This window comes from Mercurialis annua, linkage group LG3, assembly GCF_937616625.2.
Source record: "Mercurialis annua linkage group LG3, ddMerAnnu1.2, whole genome shotgun sequence".
Taxonomy (NCBI): Eukaryota; Viridiplantae; Streptophyta; class Magnoliopsida; order Malpighiales; family Euphorbiaceae; genus Mercurialis; species Mercurialis annua.
The window spans coordinates 35968806-35995244 of NC_065572.1; the positions used below are offsets into that span (position 1 = coordinate 35968806).

The window sequence follows — 26439 nt, forward strand, 5'->3', positions numbered from 1 at the left end:
ACAAACGTTTACAAACGTTACGAAACAAAGCCACGCGTTTACAAACGTTCCGAAACATTTTCAAGCGTTTCATCTTTTTAGCGATTAAGTTAAACGTTTATTAACGTTATGAAACAAAACCGAACGTTACAAAACAAATCCAAATGCTTAACATTTTTAGGGATTTAAGCCAACTGTTTATAAATGTTACGAAACAAAACCAAATGTTTCACCTTTTTAGAGATTTAAGCAAAACGTTTAAAAATGTTACGAAACAAAACCAAACATTCCACCTTATTAGCAAATTAAGCTAAACGTTTACAAACGTTACGAGACAAAACCAAACATTTCTCCTTTTTAGCTATATAAGCCAAATGTTTACAAACGTTATGAAACAAATTCAAATGTTTCACCTTTTTAGCGATTTAAGCCAAACGTTTACAAACATTGCGAAACAAATCCAAACGTTTCAACTTTTTAGCGATTTAAGCCAAACGTTTACAAACTGTATGAAAGAAATCCAAACGTTTTGCCTTTTTAGCAATTTATGTCAAACGTTTACAAACATTATGAAACAAATTCAAATGTTTCACCTTTTTAGCAATTTAAGCCAAAAATTTACAAATGTTGCGAAACAAATCCAAACTTTTCACCTTGTTAGCTATTTAAGCCAAACGTTTACAGGCGTTACTAAACAATTCCAAACGTTTCGAAACAAAACCAAACGTTTCACCTTTTTAGCGATTTAAGCCAAAGTTTACAAACGTTACAAAACAAATCCAAACATTTCACCTTTTTAGCGATTTAAGCGAAACGTTTACAAAAGTTACGAAATAAATCCAAACGTTTCAAAATTTTAGCAATTTAAACCAAACGTTTACAAAGATTATGAAACAAATCCAAACGTGTCACGTTTTTAGCGATTTAAGCCGAACGTTTACAAACGGTACGAAATAAATCCAAGCGTTTCAAATATTTTAAATTCAAGCGTTTGGCTTCAATCGCTAAAAAGGTGAAACAATTGGTTTTGTTTCGTAACGTTTGTAAACGTTTGGCTTAAATCGTTAAAAATGTGAAACGTTTGGATTTGTTTCATAACGTTTGTAAAAGTTAGGCTTAAATCTCTAAAAAGGTAAAACGTTTTAAACGTTTGGCTTAAATCGCTAAAAATGTAAGCCAAACGTTTACAAACGTTACGAAACAAAACCAAACGTTTCACCTTTTTAGCAATTTAAGCCAAACGTTTACAAAGTTACGAAACAAAACCAAACGTTTCACCTTTTTAGCAATTTAAGTCAAACATTTATAAACGTTGCGAAACAAATTCACATGTTTCACCTTTTTAGCGATGTAAGCCAAATGTTTACAAACGTTACGAAATAAATCCAATCATTTCACCTTTTTAGCGATTTAAGTAAAATATTTACAAATGTTACCAAACAAAACCAAACGTTTAAAACGTTACAAAACAAATCCAAACATTTCACCTTTTCAGCAATTTTAGCCAAACGTTTAAAAACGTTACGAAACGAATTCAAACGTTTCACATTTTTAGCAATTTAAGCAAAACTCAAACGTTACGAAACAAATCCAAGCGTTTTATCTTTTTAGAAATTTAAGCCAAACGTTAACAAATATTATGAAATAAAACCTAATGTTTAAAACATTACAACATTGAAGCTAAACGATTACAAACATTATGAAACAAAACCAAACGTTTCACATTTTTAGCAATTTAAGCCAAACGTTTGCAAACGTTACGAAACAAATCAAAAACTTTCCCCTTTTTTAGCAGTTTAAGTCAAACGTTTACAAACTTTACACAACAAATCCAAATATTTCACCTTTTGAGCGATTTAAGCCAAACGTTTACAAATGTTACTAAACAAATCCAAACGTTTCACCTTTTTAGCGATTGAAGTGAAACTTTTACAAAAGTTACGAAATAAAACCAAACGCTTAAAACGTTATGAAACAAATCTAAACGTTTAACGTTTTTAGCAATATAAGCCAAACGTTTACAAATGTTAAGAAACAAATCCAAGCGTTTCACCTTTTTAGCAATTTAAGCCAAACGTTTACACACGTTATGAAATAAATCCAAACGTTTCAATTTTTTATCGATTTAAGCCAAACGTTTACAAACATCAAGAAACAAAAACAAACGTTTCCCTTTTTTAGCAATTTAAGCCAAACATTTACAAACGTTACGAATTAAAACCAATTGTTTCCCCTTTTTAGCGATTTAAGGCAAACGTTTATAAAGTTATGAAACAAATCCAAAAGTTTTTCCATTTTAGCGATTTAAGCCCAACGTTTACATACGTTACGAAACAAATCCAAACATTTCACCTTTTTAGCGATTTAAGCCAAATGTTTACAAACGTCATGAAACAAATCCAAACATTCCATTTTAAGCCAAATGTTTACAAACATTACAAAACAAATTCAAACGTTTTCCTGTTTTAGCGATGTAAGCCAAACGCTTACAAACGTTACGAAACAAATCCAAACGTTTCCCCATTTTTTGCAATTTAAGCCAAACGTGTACAAACATTAAGAAACAAATCCAAGTGTTTCACCTTTTTGGCAATTTAAGCCAAACGTTTACAAACGTTACGAAACAAAACCAAACGTTCCAATTTTTTTGCGATTTAAGCCAAATGTTTATAAACGTTATGAAACAAAACCAAACATTCATCTTTTTAGCGATTTAAGTCAAATGTTTGTAAATGTTACGAAACTAATCCAAACGTTTCACCTTTTTGACGATTTAAGCCAACGTTTACCAATGTTACGGAACAAAACCAAACGTTTCACATTTTTAGCGATTTAGGCCAAAGGTTTACAAACATTACGGAAAAAAAACCAAACGTTTCACATTTTTAGCAATTTAAGCCAAACGTTTACAAACATTACGAAACAAATCCAAACGTTTCTTCATTTTAGCGATTTAAGCCAAATGTTTACAAGCGTTACGAATCAAATCCAAGCGTTTCCCCATTTTAGCGATTCAAGCCAAACGTTTACAAACATTACGAAACAAATCCAAACGTTTCACCTTTTTAGCGATTTCAGCCAAACGTTTACAAACCTTAAGAAACAAATCCAAACGTTTCCCCATTTTAGCGATTTAAGCCAAACGTTTACAAAAGTTACAAACAAATCCAAACGTTAGGGAATAATACCAAACGTTTCACATTTTTTGCGATTTAAGCGGAACGTTTACAAACGATACGAAACAAATCCAAACGTTTCCCCTTTTAGCGATTTAAGCCAAAAATTTACAAACGTTACGAAATAAATCCAAATGTTTCACATTTTTAGCTATTTAATCCAAACATAACTTTAAGCGTTCGATTTTCAGGCTTGAATTATAAAATTAATATAAATATTGAACTCTTCGTCAATTAAATTTGAGTTTCAAAGACCGATTTAATTTCTTTACCAATTAGGATTTACTTCACATTATTTATAAAATTTTATTTTTTTGTTAATTTGCATATTTATTGTCTTTTATTTTATTTTTCAAAAAAAATTATTTAATAAAATTTGAAATAAAAGGGTGAGCCAAAATGCATTGGTCATTTAATCAATTTCAGTTTCAAATTACAATTAATAATATACTAATGAATAAAAAAATCTAAAATACAAAGAAATAAACTTTGGACCCAACAAGTCTTGGCCAATATCCATATTCACATCCTCTTCATGCCCCAACCCAATTTCAAGCCTGCTACAGTTTTACTCCAGCCCTGAAACACCCCTTTCCTGTATACACCAGTGTAATACCCAGTAAATTTTCAGCATTTTTCCGACAAATTTTCCGATCGTTTTGAATTAAAAATCGAGGTTAATGGTCGTGTTCGTGTTGGTTCGTGAGTGGGTTAATTTGTGGTTTAACCATTAATTTTGTTTAAATAAAAAAAAGGGATTTAATGATTTCCCGTTCGAGAAATTGAGATTCTCGAACGAAAATCATGATTCAAGGCCTGGTCTCGTACGAGACCAGGTGGTTCTCGAACGAGAACCAAGCCCAAATGGGTTGTTCTCGTTCGAGAACATAGCAGGCCTTACGAGCCTTGCTTCCGGCCCCTTTTCAACTCATTTTCGACCTAGTTCCTCTCGATATTTAAGATCGATTTCTAAACAGAAAACTTACATCACATTTCCCTTTAACCCTAGCCGTTTTCCTCTTGTCCATTCGCTGAGTATCGAAGCTGTAATCGTCCTTCAAAGTCGTTGCCTTGGTAAGCTTCCTTAATTCTTTTGATTTCAGTTTTAACATTTGAACGGCAGTACGTAATTTAGATCGTTCTTACTCGTTTCTAGATCGAAATTGATTCCGTTCGATCTCAGACGTTGTGGACTCAATTCTCTACATTTCCCTATCTCGTTTACGCCAAACGGTACGCTATCGATCTCGTTCCATTCGCCGTGCAGTTTCCGTTTTAGAAATGAGTTAACTATTCTTGACATTTTGATATTACTGCCGATTCTTTTCTTGATGTTTGGCTTTGATTCATTCATATTAATGGTTATAAAACACTTGGTATGTTAGATGCTAGTTGAATAAACTCAGTTTGAAGTCATTTCATCGTTTCCGGAAATATTGTTCTTCGTCTTTTTGAAACGAATCAATACGGTGATGGCTATTGAGATGTTCTTTATTTGATTTCTGAACGTTTGTGGTTGTTGCGTAAGTGAGGATTTTGAAATTGTCTAAACCGTGACGAGAGTTTTGTTTGGAAGCCTAGGTTGAGTTATTCTAGAGATTTAAGTTTCTGCAAATGGAGGTTGAGCTAGGTGGGGATTTTGGGTTTTAAAATGATGGTGATGGCTAAATAGCCATAAAGGTTATCAATTTATTTTAACTACAACAAATGAATTCCTTGAGTTTTACCATATAATTTGTTTAATAATAACTTTTGAATTTAGATATGGTTATAAGTAATATAATTAAAACGATGGGTATTTGTAATTAAGCTAATATAATTACTCAGGTAATTATAATTAACTTCGAATTTCGAATTGGTATAAATTGGTTAATTTACAATTTAGCCCCTAAATGTTTTTAAAAAACTTATTTAATTAAGTTTTTGGTTAGTAACTTTATATTTTGTTTTAATTATAAACAAAAGCAATTAAATGGATTTTGGATATTAAATTGGCTAAAGTACAATTTAGTCCGTAATTGGCTAAAGTATAGTTTAGTCCCTAATTGGCTAAAGTACAGTTTAGTCCCTAATTGGCTAAAGTGCAATTTAGTCCCTAAACTTTTATAAACTTAAAATGGTTAGATTTTTGGGATGTAACTCGGGTTAGTTAAAATTGAAGTTATTGAGTTCCGCTTTTAAAATGGATTATTATTTTATTGAATTATTTTATTAATATAAACTCGGGTTTATATTGATAAACGTTTTTAGTCGGGTTAGACTTGGGTCACTCGACAAGTGAGGTTAGCTTGATAGTTAATGATAACTCGGCTAACCCACTATTTGGAAAACTAATTATTATTTAAAGATTTTTAAATAATACTTATAAATTGGATTTTAAGCGAGAATTCAATAGACTTGTATTAATTGGGCTTTATTACCTAATGGGTATTTTTGTGTTAATTTGGTTTGTTTTATTCCGACGTGTTATCTGTGCTAGTCCTATGTGGTGTCTAGTACTCTCTAGAGTTAGGGTCTGTTTTTAATAATTATTTTATTTGTCTAGACCCGTCTATTGTTCGTGCTCCAGAGGCGAACCAAGATTAGTTGCTTGTCGTTATTCACGTGGATTAGCAAGCAGTGAGTTTGTACTTATTATTTACCACTTTATTAAGTAAATTGTTATTTTAATATTAAATATATATACTGTACGTATATTTCGAACTGTTTTTATATTATGGCTCTTAGTTGGAACATGCTACCTAATGGGCATCATTAGGACTGCGTGCGCACCGGTAATGATCTGGGAAAGGTAATTATGGTAATGTGGTAACTCGGTGTGAGCATAGCTCTCGGGACCAAGAAGAGTAACTCGGTGTAGCTCAGCTCTCGGGACTCTGGTATAAGTGTGGTCAGTGGTAACTCGGTGTAGCTCAGCTCTCGGGATCAGACCTATTGGATTATGTTATTTATTTAAAATTGTGGATTAGGGTTCCAACTATTATTCGTAATATCGTTATTAAATGTTTTAAACGGTTTTAAAGATTTTCCACTTAATAAATGTAGATAGTGGTATAAACTCATCTCAGTATATCTGACCCCGTTGTTTTTCCCAATTTTTCCCAGGGTTATGATCTGAGAGAGTCTGGTGATCTCCGCATTTACTTTTCCTCGGAGGTTCCATTTATTTTTGATAAACTGTAAAACTGTTTTATTCTTAGACCGCAGTAGTAACTAGACGTCTTTTATTACTATTATTTATTTTGTCGGATTGGTTCGACTGGTTATATTGCTTTGGCATGTTATATTATTTACATTGGTTTATGATAAATCTATTTTAGACTCGGAATTGGATAAGCATGTTATATTAACTGTTGAATATTATAACTGCTAGATTTAGGCTGAAGTCTCGGTTGCCCCCGAGCATTGGTTTTCTGCAGGTTTATGTGTTTATTTGTTAATTGAAAGGCTATCTACGGGTTTTGGTACTACATTACCCATACCCTAGCGCCGGTCGCGATTCATGAAAATGGGTCGTGACAACCAGCCAACACCTAATCCTCTCTTCCTTTAGCTCCTTAATCTACAAGTAAATTCAGCATCCAATCAGACGTTAATAACCGTTCCTATAACCAATCGGAAATCTCCTATTCCTATATATAAGGAGCACAGCCAATTGCAAAAAAGGACACCAAGAAAAATACGCTAAAAAGAGGGAGGAACACTGCAGAAATAGCAAGAAAAATACATAAAAAGAGAGAGAGAGCAGAAAGCTGCTGAAACACAGATAGGAAAAACAGAGTTAAAAATAGGCATAGTTATTCCGTAATAGTTGAAGCAGCAACTAGAAGAAACAGCTTATCAAGAAACAAAGGTGATAGGGCATCCATCACAGAATAGAATCGAAACCAACCACATCACACACTCACTTGGAATTTCCATTTCAACGCCAAAAACAGACATAAAAAAAGGAAAAGAGGTATATTGTTCTTCTAAAAATCAATGTCTTATCATTTTCTTTAATGCATCAAGATAACATTATGCTCTTATTTTCTTCTCTGTGAATGGTTATTAGCATAAATTCATATCATTTTCATCGAATATTTGTTGTTGTGACTTCAAATGGGTGGATACCCGTTTTCGTTTAATTATTCTAAACAAGCAAACTGGGTGGATACCCTATTAAAAATGAATGAGTTGCAAAATGAATTAGAGCTCAAAAGATACTAAAACTCAATATAATTGCATCACAACACAGTCCAGAGTAAAGATAAAAAAAAGACATAACTACTTACCTCATCCTCTCTGTACCTCCATCTTCCCAATTCTGCTTCTAGTGGCTCGAACCCGTCTTGTAGGTTTTAGTCGCTCGTCCATACGGTCTTGCTCATATCTAATCGATATCACTGAGCCACGGCACAATCGCTGCCATCAAATTTGCTCACCTCGATTTGATTGGATCGGTCCAAACTTGAAAGTTAAATTAATAAAACAAAACCAGGAATCAAAGATTAAGCATAGAAGAAAATAATAAATAAAAACAAAAGATTACAGATTTCTTATGCTTCGTTGTTCATGGCTTACCATCTTTTTCTTTTAATCTCTTTATTTGGCTAAAAGAAAATCCTGAACTTGAAATTGAAGAGAGATTAGTGATTTAAATAAGTGGTGGGTGCTAAGACAAAAAATAATAATAAGAACAGAGTGAAGGTATTGAATTGGGAAGGAGATGGCAAAAATGGAAAGATCAGAGTCGGCTAGGTCAAGAGATGAAGGAGAAAGTGAATTTGAAAAATGGCTTAGTTGGGTTTATTACCACATTTGAGTTTGTTTTATAATTGTTGGCTTTATTATCATATACGTGTGTCTTGCTAATTAAATAAAAAACATGATTTTCTTTTGCTTTAATAAATTGGCTTATATATTAGTTAATTAAGTGGACTCAGTAAATAAAAATGCGTTCAGCACATAACACCATCAATGGCCAACCTCCTTTGCAAGATGATTGATTTTTATCTATCATTTCATTTGCTTTTTATTATTATTATTATTATTATTATTATTATTATTATTATTTAAACGAAATATAGGATTCCGGATTTCATTTTTCATTTAATATAAATAAATAATTTTAACGGTATCTTGGATAAGATATCAAAATTAATAAACTTTTAAATTTTATTTTTTAAAAAAATAAATAAATAAAAACCAAACTGTTTAATCCATTTACAGTTCAAATGAATTACGTGGGTTTTGATTCCGACACACTGGATACGTAGGCATCTCGGAACACAAACCGAGACTCAAATTCATTTTTCTAAAAATTTATGTTTTACAGTTCAAACGAACTACGTGGGTTTTGATTCCGACACACCGGATACGTAGGCGTCTCGGAATACAAACCGAGATTCAAACCCACTTTTCTAAAAATATTTCCATTTTTCTAAAATACAGTTTAAACGAACTACGTGGGTTTTGATCCCGGTACACTGGGTACGTAGGCATCTCGGCACACAAACTGGGACTCAAATCCAATATTCAAACACTCGCTTTTTTTATATAAAAATTCTCATTCGAAGTACGTCGACTTTGATTCCGGCACACCGGATACGTAGGCATCTGGGGACCCAGATCCAAGTCTCGCCTTTTTAAACTTTATTTTATTTCAATAAAAATTATAATTTATTTCATCTCATTTATAATATGGATTTCTATTATAATTTAGGGTAATTTTATTTCAGTGTTCAGTATATTTTTGCATTAATTTATATATGGGTTCCATTCTGACTTTTTATAACTTTATTTTATCTCACACTTATAATACGGATTCATATTATAATTTATTTTGATTTTGTCTGTATTTAATTTATTTTTAAATCTATTTTTATACAGATTTAAATCTAGATTTTTTTTATCATATTTTTTTTATCTGTCATTTATAATACGGATTCGTATTATAATTGACATTACTTTTAGTTCCATGTTTAATATATTTTTGTGTTTATTTATATATGCTCAAATATAGTCCTTTTTTTATTCAATTTTGTTTTAGCAGTAAAGTTATAATTTATTTTATTTTTGCAATTAGATTCGTAATACAATATGTGTACTTTTATTTATGGATTTAGTTTAATTTAGTTTATTTATTTATTTTTAACTTCACTAGTTACACACACTCACAAAATTGAACGGATGATCCATTCACCCTGTTTTAGGATAGACAAAAATGAGTACCGTCATCTTCGAGGGAAGCCCGAACCTCTGCGCGAAAGTTTTCACTCAAAACTAACCCTGTTAAATTCGGATACGATTAGAAGTGAGGGTATATTGGTTTTGAGACCCCTTTGTCTTAGAATTAGAAATCAAAAAGTTAACTCGTAAATATCAGTAAGCAAACGATGGATTGAATAAAATAGTATTTCCGAACCCGAATCTCTGAAGAAGTGAAGATGGTTATAATGCTTTAACCGTCTTTTCCTTCCCGGTTAACCCCGGGTGGCGACTCCATATTTATTTTTCACAATTCATTTGTATTATACGAAATTTGCCAAAATCGTGTGAGTTTGCATTAAAAATGAAAATGCGACCTTAAAAACGCATGCGGTCATCACAGTGGCGACTCCACTGGGGAAATCGGAAATAATTTTAGAAATATCCATCTTTTTCTATTTGAATATATACGAGTTAACCTTTTTATGCCCTAAATTCACATAGGAATAACTAGACACTTTCCTTTAGAGTCTTATCCTTATGTCCTTTTATGGTAAGGATAAAAGGGGAACATAAGTGCTAACCGAACCGAGTATAGACATTCTTTTGTATGATTGTTTCAGAATGCCAAAGTCGATACATCATGCACCTCATGCACCTCATCCATTAGCATATCATATTTGGCATATCACCCATTTATGTTCAGTATCCTATTCATGCATCTAGTATAATGAGCACGTCATTGCAATGTTCTAATCATGCATCATATTTATTTAGGAACCATCATTGCGCCCCCAAAGTTGCCTCGCACTACTCAGTATAAAAGAAGCAAACAGTCACCAAAATGAGTTGCTTGGTCTAGACATGGAAAGCGTCTAGACAGATTATCTGAACCCATTGAAATCAATTTCGAAACGCCAGTCAAACAAGCACAAATGGCTCAAAATCCACAATCGCAAGGAGTACAATCATATCTTAGCCATGAAACTGAACCTATGTTAAGGGAAGAACTGGAAAAGATAATTGAGAATACTCTTGATGCTAAGTTAGCTCCAATTTTAGAGGCTTTAAGGCTAATAAAGGGAAAGCTCATGTCGAACCTTCCACTGTAATTGTTGAATCATCTCCGGCAGCTAATTCAAATCCTTCTAAAACAATGAACCAAGATGTCATGGCTGACAAAGGAGAAGTTTGGGAACAAATATTTGGAGAAAAACGACCTGTTGAAGTAGTCGTTAATCCAGTCCAAGCCAATCCTGAGATAGAAAAGATCACGAAGGAGCTTGAAAAATTGAAGACTCATATGGCAGGCAAAAAGAAAGAAGCTTTTGACCTTGATGATCTAAGCTTAGTCCCTCCGAGTTCATTACCGGCAAAATTCAAGTATCCCGACATAAAAAAAATATAATGGGGTCAGTTGCTGCATTAGCCATCTCAAATATTTCAAAACTCATATGGATACTACAAGTGCTGATGAAGATGCCATATGGAGTTTATTTTCTCTGTCTATAGAAGGACCAGTTTTGGAATGGTATTACGGACTGAGTCGGGGTGTGAGAAGCGATTGGAGAGAAATGATAGCTCAATTTGTGAAGAGGTATGATTATACCTCCTACATCGAGGTTACTTTAATGGATTTGCAAGCAACAACCCAAAAGGCTGATGAATCATTCATGGATTATTTCAGAAGATGGTTACAAAAAGCCTCCCAGCTCAAAAATCAAATTGGTGAAAAGGATCAAATCCACCTTATGATAAACGGATCGTTACCTGCTATCAAGAAAGAGATAGCATGTTTTCCCTTTAAAAATTTTAGGGACCTTTGTGATTCTGCACTTCAGGCTGAAAAGGTAATAAAGGAAAGAAATAAGGTATACGGGGGCTTCAATAATAATAATAGAAAGGGTACCAATCACTACTAGAAAACAGCCTTTTAGCGACGGAATTATCCGTCGCTAACGTGAGTTAGCGACGGAATAGCGACGGACTCTGTCCGTCGCCACAAGAATGGTCGCAAAAGAATTTGCGACCATTCTTCAATTCCGTGGCAAAATTAGCGACGGAATATCTGTCACTAATTTTGCTAGATCTGTCTCCAATTTGTCTCAGGATGAGACCGATCCTGAGACAAATTGGCGACGGATTAAATAAAATAGCGACGGATATATCCGTCGCTAATGGTGCCATTTCTGTCTCAGAAATGGCACACTTAGCGATGGATATATCCGTCGCTATTTTATTTAAGTAGCGACGGACTATAATCCATCGCGAATGGTGCCATTTCTGTCTCAGAAATGGCGCCATTCGCGACGGATATATCCGTCGCTATTTAATTTATTCCGTCGCCAATTGCACTGCTTTTTTGGCAGAAATTTGCTGTTTTCAGCCAATTTTTACGTTAATTCCTGTCGTTTTACACCTACTAAATACAGTAACATTAATACGTTCATAAATCACAATAAATTGAAACAAACACTGAATATATATATAAGTAATATTAAAGTATACATATAACATCTGAAAGAAAAAACCCACAATTTGTTCGAAAAGTAAACTAGAACAAGACTACAAATCTGTAGTGTCGTCGCCGTCTGGCGGAGGAGGGGGGAACAGTGATCGATACTCTGTAGGAAGAGTAGGCATCAGTCTCGCGACCTCCTCACGGATAAGTTGGGCCATGCTTTCCTGCTGCTCACGCCGCGCAGCCGCCAGCTGCTCCGCCAACTCTTGTCTCTGCTTCTCTGCTAGCCTCTGCTCAACCTCCCGCAGACCCTCTTGAATGCCGGCCTGAACACGGGGATCAATCTCCTCTTCTGTCTGCTGCGACGTCCTGGAAGAGCTGCCTCGCTGCGTCCTGCTGCTCGGGCCTGCATATCTGCTGCTCGCCGAACCCAGACCGTACACCCGGTGCTTCTTGTTGACGCCCTCAATGTCTAGAAACAGCTGGGTCTCGTTCACCTCCGCTGGACTTGCAGAGCTACCCTCTCCGGCCTGCGACTGTGTCGCGGCAGCGAGCCTCTGAGCGATGGCATCCTACAAAACAGTTATATACAAACATATTAATTTAGCTTTATAACAAATAAAAAAATATATTAAATTAGATAATCCTAATTTCTAACAAAAGTTTGGCAGCATTTCCGCTATAATATCAACATCACCCATTTTTCAGGGAAGTCCTGCAAATAAATTACAATATAACACAGCCAACAAATACTGTGCGACTTACAGTCATGTCTTGAGCCCGCTTGTCGACCGGCTTCTTGTCAGCCTTCGTTGAGTGAAGGCGACTGTACAGCTCCGTCGCAGTCGGCTCCCGGCCGAGCTCCTTAGCCTGTCATAAAAATACAATTTCATTAGTATTAAATTAAAACCAAATACGTTTTTAATTACTGAATTTAGAGACAAACCATCACATCCATATGCTTGATTGCGGAGCGAGATCCCCCGGTATGGCGGACAGGTCCAGTACCAGCACCTGCCGGCTCGCTCATCCGGTTTTCCCGGGCTGTCTCTGACTTTTTCTTCTCCTTCTCTGTGTCCCAAAAAGCATTCCAGGCGTCCCAGATTTCCTGGTTCACAGATGTGTGCTTAGCTTTCAACTTCTTCATTTTGTGGATATTATCTTTGTACCGAGTGGTTGCGTGGGTCATAAAGACCTGTCTGATGAGCCCCTCGCTGTAGGCCTACGTATCCCACCAAAACTTTTTCTGCAAAAGTAATAACATGAGCTGCGAGTTAGCATTTAATTCACAAAAATCACAACTTAAATATAGGAAATTGAAAATTTAATTGCCTGAAATTCTTGAAAATAGAACTCTCTCTGGTCCGCTGTCAGAAAGCGCCATGTTGATCCAGTCTCAAACCAGCATTGTCTGAAAATGTCCCGTATAGCCCTGGAAACAGGCCCAGAGTCCAGCAACAATGTCCTGTGATTTAATAAGCATAATTTACTTTCAATACACATTTAATTACATATTATAATATACAAAAATTAAAAAATTATGCTGTAACCTGCTACGGTCCGGGCGAACCATCGCCCTACCCTGGTCGTCTAGAATAGCTGCTGGCTCACCAGTCTCACGCTGCTGCAGAGGCTGAACAGGTCCTTCAGCCTGCCCCTGCTGCTGCTCCTCGACATCAGGCTCGGTAGGGTCTCCATGTCCGCGTCCTCGGCCTGATCCCCGACCTGAGCCTCTGCCTGAGCCTCTTCCTCTCATACCTGTAAACATGTCAAGCTTAATTGTTCCACAACTAGACAACATATTATATCAACAATTATACATTCATACGTGAAACATATAACAAATAATTAATATGAATTCAAATTCAAAAAGTACACTTGAATAATATAATTCAGAAACATAAGTATAATTAAGAAACAATCTAATTAATACATAAAATCTACTGTACACAACTAAAGTTCTTCGCTTTCATCTTCGTCTGATGAGGTTGCGATGAACTCATCTAATTCTGTTTCTTCTTCAGGAGGCACGAACAATGCATCTTCTTCAGCTACTCCATTTTGATCAGCCAAACATGTCGGATCGTCGTCCGTTGCAACAACAAGAGGATTTTCTTCTATCTCATCTTGAAAGGCCGAGATAATCCCATCGGGCATGTCAAGTTCCGATCGCGCCTTTATCCTACAAACTGCCCACCAATGTAATTTATCCCTTCTTTTACTCGGATATGGCAGGTAATTAACTTGGTCGGCCTGTTCGGCTAAGATGAATGGTTCATACTTATTGTATCTCTTTCTGTTATTAATATCAACCATGTTATATTTTTTGTTACTAATTGTCACGGAATTTGGCGCTGGGTCGAACCACTCGCATTTAAATAAGACAGTTGTCTTCATTGGAAGCGCCGGATACTCTAACTCAATTATGTCGGTCAGAACTCCATAAAAGTCATTTTCGCTATCAACATATTGAGTTCCCTTCACGCACACTCCACTATTCATCGTAAGTTGTTCCTCCCCATAAGCTTGAGTCTGAAACTTGTATCCGTTTACACGATATCCCTTAAATGTTCTGACTGATCTAAGAGGTCCTTTAGCGAGACTAAGAATGAATGGATTGGTACAGACAGTTGGATCTTGTACCTGTAGCGTTAAAGTGTATTATAAATCGAGACTTTTTATTGAACAAAATCAAAAAATATTTTGTAAAATACTTACATATTGTTCGAACCAGAAGGCAAAGTCACTCTCGAACTTCGCTTCAATTTGCGAGGTGCTGATTTCGGGGTTTCCTCTACGCAACTCGCCCTCGAAGACCCTTTAGTGAAGAAGATAACAATAATTAGAACCTGAATAATTATTATTATTACATTGACAGCTGTATTAAAGCTTACTCTCTGTAATTTTCAATTTCTGAACAATTCAACAGAACATATATCCGGGCAGCAACAATCTCAGCTTCTTCAAGATATCTCTTGCGACACGCACCCACTGATTGCCCGTGCGGCTTGAAAATAGATAGTTTGTCTACATCGTCGTCGACTTCAATGTCACAAACTTCATTCCTTTGCAGCCGCTCAGGCACCATTGGGTCACCTTCTGAAAAGTAATAAGCTGCAAATTTTGCGGTTTCTTCATTCAAGTATCCGCTACTGATGCTTCCTTCCACCTTCCCTTTATTTCCGACTTTTCTTTTTAGTTTTCTCAAATATCTAATTCCACAAGTCATAATTAGTATATATTACATGTTAATATACTGATACACAGAATTGAGAAACTTCAGTGACATTACCTTTCAAATGGATACATCCAGCAATACTGAACCGGACCCGCAATCATAGCTTCGTACGGAAGATGTACAGGTAGATGTTCCATGGAGTCAAAAAAGTTGGGCGGAAAAATACGCTCCAGCTTGCATAATATCTTTGGGATTTCCAGCCTCATACGATCTAGATCTTTCTCTGTTAGAGACGTGGAAGTTAACTCACGAAAGAAGATACTCAACTCTGTTAAAGGCTCCCACACTTCCTTCGGTAATAGCTCACGGAGAGCGATTGGCAGAAGTCTTTGCATAAAAATGTGGTAGTCGTGACTTTTCATTCCATGCATTTTCAGACCGACTGTATCGACACATCTGGACAAGTTGGACGCGTAGCCATCTGGAAACCTTATTAACTTAATCCACTCAAGTAAAGCTTTTTTTTCCGTCCTTATCCAAAGCATACATCGCCTTAGGAAATCTCCCAGTAATCGGGTCTTTTGCTAACTCAGGCCGATCACATATGTCATTCAACTCTTCTCTAGATTTTGCATGGTCTTTTGTTTTCCCGGGAACATTTAGTACAATATTGAAAATGTTGTCGAATACATTTTTCTCAATGTGCATGACATCGAGATTGTGATGAATGAGATTCGTTTTCCAATACGGCAAATCCCAGAAGATGCTTTTTTTATTCCAACCATAATCTGTCGACTTCGCCGCATTATTTGTCCCAGCCTCAATTTCATATGCCTTCATAAACCCCAAATGGTCCACCTCTGCCAACAATTCTTCACCGGTTTTCGGCCGACTGAATTCTTTATTTACGGTTTTTCCTTTTCGGAAATCAGTGGTATTACGCCGGTATATGTGACCACGAGGCAAGAACTTCCTGTGGCAATCAAAACACGATTGTTTTCTACTCCCTTTAAGCGTGAAAGCATCTGTATTTTCCATGCAGTGTGGGCAAGCTAGTCTCCCAGATGTGCTCCAGCCAGATAACATAGAATAAGCGGGAAAATCATTAATCGTCCACATAAGTGCCGCTTTCAATTGGAAATTTTGTCGCCTGTGCACATCAAATGTCTGGACTCCAAATTCCCACAAGTGGTTCAGCTCAGCTATCAACGGCTGCAGGAAAATATCCATTTGATGTTTAGGATTTCGAGGCCCAGGGACAATAACAGTTGAAAACATGAACTCATCTTTCATACACATCCCTGGGGGGAGATTGTAGGGTGTCAAAATTACTGGCCATGATGAATAATTCTGCCCGAAGGCCCCAAATGGTTGAAACCCATCAGTACACAGGCCTAGTCTAATATTTTGAACTTCTTCCGCAAACTCTGTATGCAATTCACTAAAAAATTTCCATGCTGGGGAGTCTGACGGGTGACACATCTTTCCATCAACCATTTCGTGTTTTGCGTGCCACGTCATATGCTTGGCGGTGGCTTTAGAAGCGTACAGTCTCTGCAGTCTCGGAGTTATAGGAAAATAAAACATTTTCCTATAAGGGACGTTAACTCGTCTTTTCACAGAATTTCCTTTAGGGGGCGGTTTCCACCGTTCGTGATCGCAAATTTTACATCGCGTTAAATCCGCGTCTGACCCCCAGTAAATCATGCAGTTGCGCAAACAGCAATCGATAACTTCGACCGGCAACCCAAGACCTCTAACCATCTTCTTTATTTCGGCAAAGTTCTTTGGCATCTTGTTCTCCTCTGGGAGTAGCTCTTGTATAAATTCGATCACATCATCTACTAAAGCTACTGAGCCACTGTGACGACATTTGATGTCCAACATTTTAACAGCCGCAGATAACGGAGAGTGTTTGCTATTACCGGGGAATACAGGTTCTTCGGCCGCACGCATCATATCATAAAAATGTTTAGCTTCGTTATTCGGTTCCTCCTCCGTGAACACTACTTCTGGACCGGCAGCATCGATAACCATTCTCTGAACGGAGCTGAAGTCGTCTCCCCCCTCATTTTCCATGTCAACGTCATACTCCGGTAGCTGTGCAACGGGACGGGGATTTAAAACATTTCCCTCCCCATGAAAAACCCACACTTGATAATCTGCCACAAACCCTTTCTGCAGAATGTGTAGTTTCACCGTTTCGACGTCTCGATAACTCGTATTTTTACATCTTGTCTTAGGGCAAGGGCATTTAATCTGGGGCCCACTCATACACGCGGGATGGCGTAAAGCGAAATTAACAAACTCTTGCACGCGCTCGGTAAAGCCTGGGTATAGCAACCCGCCCTGGAGCCGTCTATACATCCAACTTCGGTCTGTATCCATTTCTGTAGCACGGATAATTAGGAGGGGTTTTCGCTCGTAAATAGCAAAGTCAATGTAATTGACTGCTTTAAAGGTATGGACCTATCCCATTCGCAAAACTGGCGCCCCTTAACTCGGCCAAGATATATGCCTAGCAACGGAAAAAATATTCGGCAGCCCTCCTGGCGTCGTTCTCCTTCAGTGCGATATTTAGCATATGTGGTGTAACGCTAATTATATATTCCGCGAGGAATAAGCGTTACATAACATATACTATACATCCCCCCGGAGAACAAACGCTGGAAAACAACCGAATATTTTTCTACCGCTACTAGACATATATAATTTTCATGATCGAGTTACGGGAGGACCAGTTTTGCGAACTGTACAAACTGTACAATCCCGTGTCATTCAATCGCTTGAACACACGGGACGGGAACTCTACGGCTAGGTTTACGATTTTATTCGGTGGGAATAAAATCGAGGTCATTTTAGGTTTAAACAGCTTATAAATTAACTGATTATAAATTAAAACAAAAATTGAAATAATAACAGTACTTACTTGTTGCAGAGCAGAACCGCAAAAGATAAAAATAATCGATGTGGAATATCGGACCGATGCAACCAACAAAAGCTAGCAAACCTATCACGCAATCAGTTTCACTATTTTGTTATTATATAATTAATAAAAACATTCATTTTCTAAAAAAAATTGGACAGCACTTCCCCTAAAAATGAGCATCACCCATTTTTCAGGGAAGTCCTGCAAGCAATTTACAAAACGTGCAAACCAAAACCACAATACAATTACACTGGAATTAACATTTAATACGTTAATTACACCATTTAACTAATATCATCTAATAAATTAATGAACTGATATAATTTAAATTAAACTAAAACAATTAACTAATTAATAATCTAATTTATCTAACAATTAATAAAAATGCTTACAATTAATACTAATTACACAATTATAAAATATTTAATAAATTAATACAAATTAACTACATTTTAATCTAATTTAACCTAACAATTAACCTAAATACTATCTATTAATATATATATATATATATATATATATATATATATATATATATATATATATATATATATATATATATATATATATATATATTATTTAAACTAAAATTATATTAACAATTATATTTATTCTAATTAATATAAACCCTAATTGTAATTACACTAATTAACTAACATAATTTTAAATTAATTTAACCTACATTAAACAATAATCTAATAAACTGAATTAACCTAATTAAATTATCTAAAATCTAATTAGATTAACCTAATAATCTAATTTTACAATCCACTAACCTAGTTTATAATCTAATATATAATCAAATCTAATTTAATAATTAGCTAAACTAATTTAGAATCCAGCAATTAACATATTAAATAAAGAAAAACAATTACTAACCGGAGGAGCAGCACGGGAGATTGGCTGAAAATATTTTCCCTCCAAAGCCCGCCAAATTGGCGACGGATTAATGACAGATAATCCGTCGCCAATTTGGCGGGATCATTCCCGCCTTACCTCTAAGCACAATAACGACCAATTGAAATTATGTCGCAAAATCCGTCGCAAAATTACTGCTTTAGCGACGGATTTAGAGTCCGTCCCTAAAATCCGTCGCTAAAACAGTGTTTTCTAGTAGTGAATATTACCTCAAATCCAAACACCTCATCCAAAATTTTCCGATGTAAAAGCACTAAACAATCCATCTCGAAGGTACTCTAACTTTAAGCTTCCCATGTCAAAAGTCTTTGAGGATCTTAAAAAGAGGAATCTCATTAAACCCTTAGACCTGAAACCTTTACCACCCAAAGTGTCACCAAGTTTCAATCCAAACTTGAAATGTTTGTACCGCCAACAAATCGGACATGACACAAACACCTATTACAAGCTTCGAGACGCCTTACAGGATCTCATCGATTCTGGCAAGATTCCTAACCCCAATGACCCAAACAGACCTTCAACTAGACACAATCCTTTGCCCAACCACCAAAATAACAATAATGGAAATCATCAGGCTGTGCCGGGCATTTATATGCTCTCAACTGATGTCACGAATGAGAAGACCATCTTAAGCTCCATTAGAGTCACACCATATAAACCCCTTCCGATGTCCGTAATTGGTCGGGATGAAGCATATGAGGCTTTTAAAAGGAGGTGGTGCTCTCCAAACAAGGACCAACATGGAAAATAGCCATCTTTTCAAATTATGAAAGATGATCAAAATCTAGTTGTTAACATGGTTAGAGGAACACCTGATTCTGGATATCTTGTACCTTCTGATTTTTGGGAAACGTTAGAAAATGAGTGTGAAAATATATCACCATAATTTGAATGTTTGGAACAAATTGAAGATTTATGGACTGAAACTGTGAAACCAATCACTCGTAGTGGCCGCTTCTATAACGAAGAAAAAGGCGAAGAAAAAGAGCTTGCGGGAGATACAACAAAAGAGTCTGAGGAAGATTCAGTGTTGAGACAACTAAGACACACTAAAGCAAATGCTACTGTATGGGATTTGTTGGTCGCGTCTAAGACTCAAAGAGATGCAATGTTCGAAGCACTTGCAAGTATGAAGATAGATGTCAACTCTACTCTGCAAGACATGGTCCACTTAGTAAAAGAAAGCAAAGATGTAACCTTTTCTGATAAAGACCTTGCATCTGAAGGTAGAAATCACACTCGAGCTTTGCACATTCAAGTGGAAACAAAAGGGAGAATCGTTCCTAGAGTCATGGTGGATGATAGTTCAGCATTAAATGTATGTCCATTGAAAGTACTACCAAAGTTGGGAATGACCAAAGATGACTTATAGAAAACGGAGTTAATCATAAGGGGATATGATGAGTCTAGGAGACAAGTAGAAAGAACCTTCAAGACAGTCATTAAAGTAAGACCCATTGAATCTGTAGTGGCGTTTATGGTGGTGGATATACCAATCAGCTACGCATTATTGCTTTGGCGACCATGGTTTCATGCTCTGGGAGGGATTCCTTCCACCCTTCATCAGAAAATTAAATTTCCATTTAATGATGAAGTTATTACCATCTCGGCTGAGGAAGATACAGTATGCTCGAAAGTGGATTTAGGAGCAGAAATCCCTCCAATCACTGGTTTTAATTTGGTTGGTTGGATATATGAAGACTATATGGACCCACAAGTTGCCATGATGATGAAGAATATGAAATTCTTCCCTGGCCTTGGATTAGGAAAGAATCAGCAAGGCATTCCCACAATTCCTGATTTTTGAGGACAAAACACTAAGGATGAACTCGGTTATGACCAAAGAAATGCTCACAAAAGTGCGATGCAAACTGAGAAAGGCATATTCGTGAAAGAAGGAACTGGAAAAAATTATGCAAACATGATACCGCGAAAGGAGTGTCCCGGATGGGAAATCTTCAACGATGCGGTCAAGGATGTTTGCACCAAGAAAAAGTGGAATATTAACAAGATGTTAATTGGTCTAGACCATGCTCTCGAGATCCAAGATGAAGTTGGGACCATCTCCATGGAGGACTTCATTATGAATAAGTTCAAGCCTCTTGATTTAGAGGATGATGTTTTTCTTTCTGATGTAATGGATGACAATGATGTATTCCTTTTCAAGTTTAATGCAATAAACGCAAACTTCGTTTATTTGTTTGATGTTTTTCCTGATGGAAGCATTTGCGCATTAGATTATTTGCATAGCATATTTCATATCAATTCTATGGAACACATTTTATTTATTTGGGTACAATTGAAAATCCTAGGGAAATACTCTTAGGTGGCAATTGCACTCCTGAATTTAGAGAGAGACATGAGAGAATTTTAAAAGAAAAAGAAATAGCTTTTGCATGGACTTATGAAGATATGCCAGGAATAGATCGAGATATTGCTCAACATTACATTCCAACACATGACCATGTTAAACCAGTCAAACAAAAGCTTAGGCGTATGAAACCAGAATGGGCACAAAAAGTTAAAAATGAAGTAGAAAAACAAATAAAAGAAGGTTTTCTTGAAGTGATCGATTATCCAGAGTGGCTAGCCAATATTGTTCCGGTACCTAAAAAGAATGAAAAAGTTAGGATGTGTGTGGATTATAGGGACCTCAATAAAGCCTCTCCAAAGGATGATTTTCCATTGCCTCACATTGATGTTCTGGTTGACTCAGCTGCAGAAATGTTGTGGTACGCTTGCTGTGATGGTTTTTCAGGTTACAATCAAATACTAACTGCCCAAATCCATAAAGCCAAGACATCATTCATTACTGAATGGGGAACATTTTGCTACAAAGTTATGCCGTTTGGATTAAAGAATGCAGGAGCCACTTACCAACGGGCTGTGACGACTCTATTTCATGATATGATGCATAAAGAAGTGGAGATTTATGTCGATGATATGGTAGTAAAAGCAAAGTTTGAAGAGGAATACTTTGAAGCCCTTGAAAAGTTTTTAGATAGGGTTATCAAATACAACCTTAGACTAAATCCCAAAAAGTGTATTTTTGGTGTGGGATCTTGTAAATTACTGGGATATGTGGTGAGCCAAAGAGGAATAAAGATTGATCCCGATAAAGAAAAAGCTATAAAAGAAATGCCGGCCCCAAAGACGGAAACTGAGGTTAGAGGATTTCTAGGAAGATTGCAATATATCAGAAGATTTATAGCCAAATTAACAACCATGTGTGGTCCAATTTTCAAATTGCTAAGAAAGAATCAGCCAATGATATGGACAAAATAGTGTCAAGAAGCATTCGATAAGATCAAAGACTATTTGTCTAATCCTCCGATCCTAAAGCCTCCCGAATCACGAAAACCTTTAACATTGTATCTTTCTATAGAGGATCAAGCAATGGGAGCTATGCTAGCACAAGAAGACGTGGGATATGTGGAGCATGCCGTATACTATCTCAGTAAAAAACTAAGTGAAAATGAATAGAGATATACAATGATGGAGAAAATGTGTCTGGCAATGGTGTGGCTCACTAAAAAATTAAGACACTATTTTATGAATTACCAAATTGATGTGGTGTCAAAAATTGATCCCATGCGATATTTATACAGAACTCCATTCTGATAGGAAAGCTTGGGAGGTGGTTACTTCTACTGTCGGAATTTGATATACAATACATACCCAAGAAGGTAATTAAGGGGAGAGCTGTGGCTGACTTCCTAGCACAAAATCCAGTAGATGATAGTGAAGTAATTGACTTTTCCTTCCCAGATGAAGACATTAGACTAATAGATATTGGAAAGTGGAAAATGTACCTCGATGGTGCTGCAAATAAAAGTGGAGCTGGTATTGGCGTCATTTTGGTTTCCCCAGAAGGTGAATGGATGCCATTATCCAAAAGGCTAGATTTTTGGGCCACCAACAACATGTCTGAATACGAAGCTTGTATTTTTGGATTGGAATCATTGATATCAATAGGAATCGAACATGCAGAAATTTTTGGAGATTCCAGTCTAGTAATAAAACAAGTGAGAAAGGAGTGGGAAATAAAAGAAGAAAAATTAAAACCCTATCTCCAATATACTGAAGTTCTCAAGACACATTTTGATGTAGCTGAATTTAAATATATCCCTAGGGAAGAAAACCAGATAGCTGATGCTTTAGCTGGATTAGCTTCAGTATGGGACGATCTTGGAAGATTGTTTGTCAAGCCACTGGTAATGGTAAGGAGTAAGGTTCCATGCTTTCAAGGTGCACGAATATTAGACATCACGCAAGATGAAAAGCCTTGGTTTCATGATATTTTGAGGTTCATGCAAGATAAACATTATCCAGTAGATGCTACCACAAAGGATAGAAATTTGATTCAGAAATTGGCTCAACAAGTTTTCTTATTACATGGAAAACTATATAAACGTCATCATGACTTGCACCTGTTGTGCATAGATGAAGAAAAATCCAAACAACTTATGGAGGAAGTTCATTCGGGTGTTTGTGGACCTCATATGAACGGTAAGGAATTATCTCGTAAAATCATGTGATAAGGATATTTTTGGTTGACGATGGAAGCCGATTGCATCCATTTCGTTCGAAGGTGACATAACTGTCAAATTCATGGGGATCTAAGCCATATTCCGCCATCAGAATTGCATAGTCTTACTTCGCCATGGCCCTTCTCTGCTTGGGGAATCGATATTATTGGAAAAATTCACCCGACCGCATCAAATGGTCACGAATTCATCGTGGTTGCCATAGATTACTTTACAAGATGGGTGGAAGCTGAATCCTACAAGATATTGGGGGCAAAACAAATGGCTGAATTCATTGAAACTCACTTAATATGTAGATATGGGATTCCACACCATATTGTGAGCGACAATGGAGTACGATTCCAAGCAGAAGTGAAACAACTATTGCGTGAAAATGGGATCGAGCACCATATGTCTTCACCGTATAGGCCTCAAGCTAATGGAGCAGTGGAAGCGGCGAATAAAAATGTTAAAAAGATTCTCGCTAAAATGGTGGAGACATACAGAGATTGGTCAAAGAAATTACCATACGCCTTACACGGGTACAGAAGAACAGCAAGCACGTCAACTGGTTCAACCCCATACTCCTTAGTATATGGAATGGAGGTTGTCTTGCCTGTTGAGGTTGAATTACAATCACTTAGGGTGGTGTTGGAGGCTCAAGTCCCAGAATACGAATGGGCTTGAGCAAGATATGAACAATTGGCTGCATTGGACGAGAAAAGAACGCGAGCAATGTTCAATAACCACATGTACCAAAGGCGAATTGCCAGAACTTTCAACAAGAAGGTCAAAATAAGCAAAATAAAAACAGGCGATTTGGTGTTGAAGCAATCGAGACCAATTCCATTTGACCCAAGAGGAAAATTTCGACCTAACTAGGAAGGTCCATACTTAGTCAAAAAGATCCTCTCAAAAGGAGCTGTCAAGCTATCATATATGTGGAAGGCAATGAATTCACTGAACCAATCAACCTGGATAGGTTGAAGAAATACTATGTTTAAGTGAGAGTGTGCTTTATCCCGCTAGGCTGCTACATCCAACAGCAACTTAGGCAAAAGTTAGGGATTGAGAGAAAATATTTAGTTTGAAAACCCTTATGGGCAAACTAATAACAGGTTGTGCAAATTGCTAAAACATTGTACCCTTATTAAATGAAATAAACATATCAAATTGATATATAAATATGAGTGCATTTAATTTAGTATTGTATTATGCATTAATCAGGGAAGACTTAGAACAAATAAGTCACCTACCCTATCCACAAAGTGGTCAAACTACGTGGACTTTGATCCTGCAAAAACAGGTACGTAGGCACTCAAACCATTGAGTTCAAGTCCAATTACAAAACAAATATGTCCATTTATTTCGCAACCTACCATTGAAAATAAATTTTGGAAGTCTATTGCCGAACTACGCTAACTTTGATCCTGCCACAGCAGGTACGTAGGCACTCAAATCATTGAGTTCAAGTCTAGTTAATTAAAAAAAAATCATTTTCATACATTCATCTATCCTAACAAATTTACCTCATGAAATATCTACCCCCTCCAAATTTCTAATTTAAACTTACTTCATTCAAAATCTTTCCAAACCTGATTTTTTTTCCTTTGTCATCCGTTACATCATAAATTTCATCATTGAGCATATTTTCCCTCATTAATAAAAAGAAAAAAAAATTAATAAAATAAACGCTCGTCGAGTTGAAAATCCGCAAAGGGCGACTCGAGCAAAAATTAGAGCAGCTCGTTGAGTTGAAAACCCAAAGAGGGCGGCTCAAGCAAAAATTAGAGCAAATCCCGTTGAGTCGAAAACCTCTGTAGGCGGCTCAAGCAAAAAAAAAAGAGTGAACAAAAATAAAATGAAATAAAAGCTCATCGAGCCGAAAACCAGCAAAGGGCGGCTCGAGCAAAAATTAGAGCAGCTCGTCAAGTTGAAAACCCGCAAAGGGCGACTCGGGCAAAAATTAGAGCACACAAATTGACTAAGCTGAAAACCCGCAAAAGGGCGGCTTAGATAAAGATCAATATAAAAACTTTGCCCAAGACAATGAGGTGAAACAACATTGAAAGATCTATTATCGCGCAATTTTACTTTAAAGAATTATATCATTTCTTATTTTGAGCTACCAATAAAGATTTCATGGCAAGTAAATGATATATGCGGCGTGAAGATAATCTGTCAAGACTTTTGAAGTAAGAAAAAAAAACTGAATGAAAGATCATTTGAATCATCAACGACAACCTATTGGGGGCAATGTTCTTACACTCACACATATCCATGCATACATGTTGTCTCTAAAAAATTAGGGGCATTCATATACACGACATCTTTTGATTTACTTTTGGAACATTCCGAATCATACAAAATAATATGGAAAATCTGTATATGGAAATATTATGACCTACTTAATGGTCTTATTCATTGGCTCATACAAAAGTCAATGGTACTCATAACTTACACAACGGTTATGAAATTGGATAGCCTACGCAACGGCTAAAAAATATCTTTGACTAACATAATGATCATATTTGTTGACCTATGCAACGGTCTACGAAGCTTATAACTTACACAACGGTTATGAAATTGGATAGCTTACGTAACGGCTATGAAAATCTTTTTGACCAACACAACGGTCATATTCGTTGACCTACACAAGGGTCTATGAAGCTCGTAACTTACGCAACAGTTATGAATTGGATAGCCTACACAACGGCCATGATAATATTTTCGTCCTACACAATGGTCTTGTTCGTTGACCCACACAACGGTCCACATTATTCAAAACCTACGCAACGGTTACGAATTAGGTAGCTTACACAATGGCTATCTTAAATCTTCACTAACTTATAGCCTGTGCACCGGCTATTTACTAAATCATCACTAACTCTTTACTTTCCCTTAACATGCATGTAGCTGGCACATCAGCTATTTACGGACTCTTCACAACTGCATGGCTCGCACATCAGCTATTAATTAATTTTTCACTTTCCCGTAGCTAGCACATCAGTTATCACTAACATATTTTTTTTTTGCTCGTGGCTGGCACATCAGCTATTTACTAACCTTTGAGTATCGCGTAG

The 26439-nt window shown here is 36.4% G+C and overlaps 1 protein-coding gene across 1 annotated transcript; it reads left to right on the forward strand.

Annotated features, from left to right (window-relative positions):
• The first annotated feature begins 22325 nt into the window (after positions 1-22325).
• Positions 22326-24043, forward strand: LOC126672520 (uncharacterized). Its single transcript, XM_050366473.1, has 3 exons — positions 22326-22349; positions 22439-23339; positions 23472-24043. Exons 1-3 carry the CDS (start codon positions 22326-22328, stop codon positions 24041-24043), a joined length of 1497 nt encoding a protein of 498 aa, XP_050222430.1.
• The last annotated feature ends 2396 nt before the right edge of the window (positions 24044-26439 follow it).